We start from the raw sequence: 6,144 nt of genomic DNA on the forward strand, positions 1-6,144 counted from the left end.
GTTTTTTTCTCAGACTGGCACTGTGGCACACACTGAAGTCTGCCAGCGGACACTTGCGGTGGCATACCGTGACAGTGCAGCTTTGCCGAAACGGAGCCAAATGAGAGTCGAGCCCATCCATCCATGCGTTGCCGGGGAAACAGATGGGCACGTTCGCGCTCGGACCTGTTGTTCATAGGATCATCAAGCTCAGCGTTTCGGCAAAGCCACGGGAATAAGTGAGTTTTTCCTGGATTGGATCACGTTTGGAGCATCAGTCGTGCGCTGCGCGTCTCCGCCGCTCATCAGATGCTGCTGCTGCGTGTTCACGGGTCCTCCTCCGGTACCACCGGCATTACTCACGCACCGGCGGAGTGAGAACAGCTGAAGATGATACTCAGATGAACAGGTCGGGGAAACTTTTTCTGGAAGATGTTCAGGGCAGTTTGGATATCTGATGGCCACGGCGATGAGTTTGTTTAAACGCAGTGGAGAAGGAAATTTAACAGGTGCGTAATTATCACTCGAGCATGAATCCCAGTGGCTTCTGGCGTCTTCTCCAGTTCAGAAGCTCTTTGGAGATCACGCGGGGAGCGCGCTAGTTGATGGCACTGCGCGCCGGGAGGACTTTGTTGTGGTTCGGGCAGGTTTTGCGCAGAGTTTCGCGGCTGCAGGGCTTGTGGTTCCGGCGCTCCAGCAGTCTGCTGTGTCTCTCCACCAGCCAGGACCACGATCAAGGGACCTGTTACAACCGCAACCGGTGTCCGAAGACGCAGCAGCAGCAACAGCAGCACTACCCCTATCCGCCCTTTCCAGACTGCTGCTGCGCCTTCCCGGGGGATAAGAGGGGACATGAACCCCTCAGCCGCCGGTTCCTGGTGGCCATGAAGAGGCAGAACGTGCGGACGCTGTCCCTGATCGTCTGCACGTTCACCTATCTGCTGGTCGGGGCCGCGGTGTTTGACGCGCTCGAGTCGGACTTCGAGATGCGGGAGAAGGAGCAGCTGGAGGCTGAGGAGAAGCGCCTCCAGGGCAAGTACAACATCAGTGAGGATGACTATAAAAAGCTGGAGACCATCATCATGGAGGCCGAGCCGCACAGAGCAGGGGTCCAGTGGAAATTTGCAGGGTCCTTTTACTTTGCCATCACTGTCATAACCACTATAGGTGAGTTTCGGCTGCTTCTCCGCGTGTCTTTCACGCGAGGTGGCGAAAAGAGTCTCGTTTGGATATAAACTTGTGGTTTATTAGAGAGCTTTTTTGCACTTCGTATATTGTGATGATGGACGTCGCGTGGGGTACCTGGTTAATCATTTCAGCGGGAGGAAAAGTCCAGACTGGGGTCTGTCTGGCAAGATGAAGGGACGTTATTAGTGCAGGACTCTGAATGCGCAGGAAATCACTGTTATTATCACACCACAGGTGTGTCATTTGTTGCGTAATTTCAGAAATCACAAAAACTACATAAATAACTAGTCAAGCAAGTAGTTTATTAGTTCTAAGGCGATTATTTGCATCGAAACACATTTCTAACCTAAGTGTTGACATCGTCACTTTATGCAATGCGTAACCTGAGCTGTTTGACAAAATTGCAGTTGACATTATATATATATATATATATATATATATATTAAAATAGCTTGAAATGACATTAAACTGTACTTTAATGTCTTTTTGATTTTCTTATTGTGTTTTCATATTGAGATTTTAATGTGCACGAGCTGCTGAAGCATTGCATAATGTTCTTTAAAGAGATATGGGAATACTAATTACTTTATTGTTTTTTATTAAAATATAAAACATGTGTCAATATGGCATGATTATCTATATTCACAGACAGCATATGTAATAGTGTGGACTAGTAAAGTTTGTAGTTCAGCCTTGTGCCGTGGTGCTGAAAGAACAGCTCACCGAAACAAGAGAGCCTGAACGAGCACCGCATGACATAAAACATTCATAATGCGTCTTTATGATCAGGCATCGTGACAGTTCATATGAGGACATGAGACGTGCTGGAGAGGCTCAGTAATCTCTCTCGCGCACAAACACACGCGCTGAGGTCAGATGGAGGCCAGAGTTTTGCGTGTTGCAGTATTGTATCACTGATTGAGTTCATTTCTCAATGCATCATCATTCAGTGTCATTAATGGATCAGTAGAAGAAGCGCTGTAAAATCAATCCTGATGCAACAGGTGCCGGCTGCAGCTACAGCTGGGTCGCCCCTCACTGATCCTGCACATTATTATTGCAGCACTGCATTGATATTCCTCAGACATTCTGGTTTTGGTTTCTAAAGCCTTTGTCTTAAGTATTAAACGTGTTCAATTAATGCTCAGTGTTCAGACTCCATTCAGATTTTGAATTGTAGATTCAGGCCATCTAAATCTAGATATATTTGCATATTGATTGGTCTTTTCTTTATTGCGAAGCATCTATAGCCACTGCAAAGATGATGCTAAGTGTCATGACGACAGCAAAGCAGCATTTCATTTAGAACCAAACACTATAACTGAAACACGTCAAAAACTTCAGCACTATTTTTCTTCTGCACACGCTCAGGTGCTGGTTTCCTTTCACAGGTTGAACATGTTGCTTTTATAATCAGTGCTGGTCTTTTACAGGCCTTGCTTTTGAATGGCTAACGCTCCTCGCTTTGAATACACACTCATTTTACTGCTGCTTCATTCCTGTTATGCAGCACCTTTCAAACTCTTTTCTGTTCAAAGAAAAGTGTAAACCAGACTGATATTTGTGCTCTGGTCAACTATGTACATTTTAATCTGACGATTTACGTAATGGAAAGAAAGCAGGGCATAACTGAAGAGGGTTTTGATTACTTGTGTTATTCACCTTTTTGAAATTATAAAATTTTCTGTCATTTTATCAAACAGGATGGAGTGAGAAATCAGTGAAGAGCATAACACATCACAGAATTCCTCAAATTCATCACTATTCCATGATGATGTCACTTCCCATTTCCTGGAGGATGATGTCATCAGGCATTTGCTGGTTTGAGGGATTAACATACTGTAGTTGGGAAGTAATACTGAGGACACAGGGGGGAAACTAAATTAGTTACCAATTAAAGCAATATTCTGACGAAATATGGTTTAATTGAAAAATGAAGAAAAAACTGAAATATTTCTTAATAAATAGTACATTTGTCATGCTAAAATTAGTACAGCACCCAAAGACATGACAAAAAAATAATACACAAGGTCAGAAATGCCAACAAAATGAACAGAAATACCTCATAGTGAATTCCTGTATTTTTACTTGATTAGTGTTATATTTATTTTCTTTTATTTACCTTTTAACATTTGATATATGTGACCCTGGACCACAAAACCAGTCGTCATAAGGGAGATTTATACATCACCTGAAAGCTGAATAAATAAGCTTTCCATTGATGTATGGTTTGTTAGGATAGGACAATATTTGGCCGAGATACAACTATTTGAAAATCTGGAATCTGAGGGTGCAAAAAATCTAAATACTAAGAAAATCGCCTTTAAAGTTGTCCAAATGAAGTTCTTAGCAATGCATATTACTAATCAAAAATCAAGTTTTGATATATTTACAGTAGGAAATTTACAAAATATCTTCATGGAACATGATCTTTATTTAATATCCTAATGATTTTTGGCATAAAAGAAAAATCAATCATTTTGACCCTTACAATGTATTTTTGGCTATTGCTACAAATATACCCCAGCGACTTAAAACCGGTTTTGTGCTCCAGGGTCACATATTTCATAATAGCTTGTATTGATTTATGTATGCATGTATTTATTTTACATTCATTTGTTTTATTATTTTTATTTAGTTTTTAACATTTGATATTTTATTTTTATATTTATTTTTACATACATTTAAAATGACATCTAGTCAAAAGTGAAATGATTCAAAATTCACCCCATGTTTACTGTGAAATTGTAGACAAAAGTTAATAAAAAATGAAACGAATAGATTTCCATCTTTAAAAAGTATGAGTTCAGTTTTTTTAAAATCGTATTTGATATGCTCAGCAGTGCATGTTGCGTGTCCACACAGCAGGTCTACTGTACAGAATATACTTGACTGTTGGTACTCAGTGTGTTGACGGTGTTTTAGTGGTGTGTGAACAGCAGCTCTTGTGTATAATGAATAAGCATCCCGTTCTGTAAAAGGACACTAATGTTCTGCTGTGTGCCTTTGTATACAGTATGATCACGAGAAACACACACGCACATGCAGATGAGCACACAGCGTTGTGCATTTTTTGCATTTTTTACTAATGCATCACTAATATGCTCATGTGACTTCATACAGCTTTCTTTCCTGCTTTACCATTGTAATTCAGTGCTGTTTGGCCATATACTATACTATACTATAAATACCATGGTGTATGGATATGCTAATCATTCAGTACTTTGATTTATTTCAAAGCATAGCATGGTTTTACTAGTATTGGATGATTTAAAAATATAATATAATTATATTTAATTATGCTTAATATAATTTTTCTTTCTTTCTTTCTTGTGATTTAAATGAAATCTTTTTTTGGATGATGGTGCAAAAGCATCAGAATGACTGGCTCTAGACATCCTCATGATCTCATCTGTGTGTATCATCGCATTGTTGAGAAGGAGAAAATTGTGTGTGTGTGTGTGTGTGTGAAGCCACACCTCAGCAGGACAGCTTCAATACTGCAGTGCACTGCATGTGTGTGTGTGTGTGTGTGTGTGTTTACACTACTGCAGTATCGCTCAAAGCATCCTAGATCTGATGATGAGTATTTTAGTAGTTCAGTTTGAAGTGCAAACTTAACTTTCCATACCACCTGTTATGTATTTGAGATGAATTTTGGTTTTGTAAATGAAATAAATATGCATAAATAAATATGTTTTTAATTCCATATACAATAAGACTGGTAAAGTTAGGAATTGCTTTTATAGCCTGATAGGTTTATTTGGTTTAACTGAGATTGATATTATTGTTGTTTTTATGTGGACAATCAGACTTCTCTCTTCATGTTGTAAAAAATGTACCCTATTTCTACACTCTCAGAAAAAGATGGTACAAAACCACCAGGACGGTATCTTTTCAAAGATACAAATTTGTACATTTGAGGTACTTATATGCACCCTTTAAGGGTAAATAAGATACAAAAGTGTACCTTTTGAAAAGTTACCACCCCAGTGACAGCTATTTTACCTTTTTTTTCTGAGAGTGTATTAAACACACTTTTCTGATTTCATCCAATCAGTTCCTGATGAAAAAAAAAAAAATCTAATTTTCTTTCAGAATAACCAGTTTCACACAATAAGTCTGACTATGGAAGTAAAATGGGTTAACAAAATGAATTTTTATGTGAACTCTACTGATTCCTGAAACTTTACGCAAACCATCTTATAAATTCTATTTGGAAGTGTCAAGAAACATCAGCATATATTAAATTATAAATGATGCACGTTTAAAGGAACACTCCACTATTTTTGAAAATAGGCTCATTTACCAACTCCCCTAGAGTTAAACAGTTGAGTTTTACCGTTTTCGAATCCATTCAGCCGATCTCTATTGTCTGGTAGTAGCACTTTTAGCTGTAGCTTAGCATAGATCATTGAATCTGATTAGACCGTTAGCATCTCGCTCAAAAAAGACCAAAGAGTTTCTATATTTTTCCTATTTAAAACTTGACTCTTCTCTAGTTACATCGTGTACTAAGACCGACGGAAAATGAAAAGTTGCGATTTTCTAGGCCGATAAGAGAGCCAGTGACAGTGTCCACCACGAGGGAGCAGGCCGTGGACGGTGTGAGTGCGGAGAGGAGCACCGCCCCCTGCATCATGGCTGAGGGTGAGCTGACTATGGCGGGACATAATGGTCAGAATATGGAGGGAATTCAGTGTCAAACCGAGGAGGAGAGACCTCGGAATCCTCAGTTTAGCCCAGGAAGGGCTCCCGATCCCCTGTCGAGCCTCGGAATGGCTCCCGATCCCCTGTCGAGCCTCGGAATGGCGCTCGATCCCCTGTCGAGCCTAGGAATGTCTCCCGATCCCCTGTCGAGCCTAGGAATGGCTCCCGATCCCCTGTCGAGCCTAGGAATGGCTCCCGATCCCCTGTCGAGCCTAGGAATGGCTCACGATCCCCAATTTAGCCCCGGACGGGCTCCTGATCCCCAGT

General features: G+C 40.6%; 1 protein-coding gene across 1 annotated transcript in view; it reads left to right on the top strand.

The window, feature by feature from the left end:
* The first annotated feature begins 834 nt into the window (after positions 1-834).
* LOC107734026 (potassium channel subfamily K member 9-like) overlaps positions 835-6,144 on the top strand; it is a 40,956-nt gene continuing 35,646 nt past the window's right edge. Inside the window, exon 1 of the mRNA XM_016545881.1 lies at positions 835-1,146. Coding sequence (XP_016401367.1) covers positions 864-1,146 — 283 coding nt within the window. The 5' untranslated portion in view covers positions 835-863. The remainder of the gene's footprint in view (positions 1,147-6,144) is intronic.

This window comes from Sinocyclocheilus rhinocerous, unplaced genomic scaffold, assembly GCF_001515625.1.
Source record: "Sinocyclocheilus rhinocerous isolate Xijiao unplaced genomic scaffold, SAMN03320098_v1.1 scaffold430, whole genome shotgun sequence".
NCBI lineage: Eukaryota > Metazoa > Chordata > Actinopteri > Cypriniformes > Cyprinidae > Sinocyclocheilus > Sinocyclocheilus rhinocerous.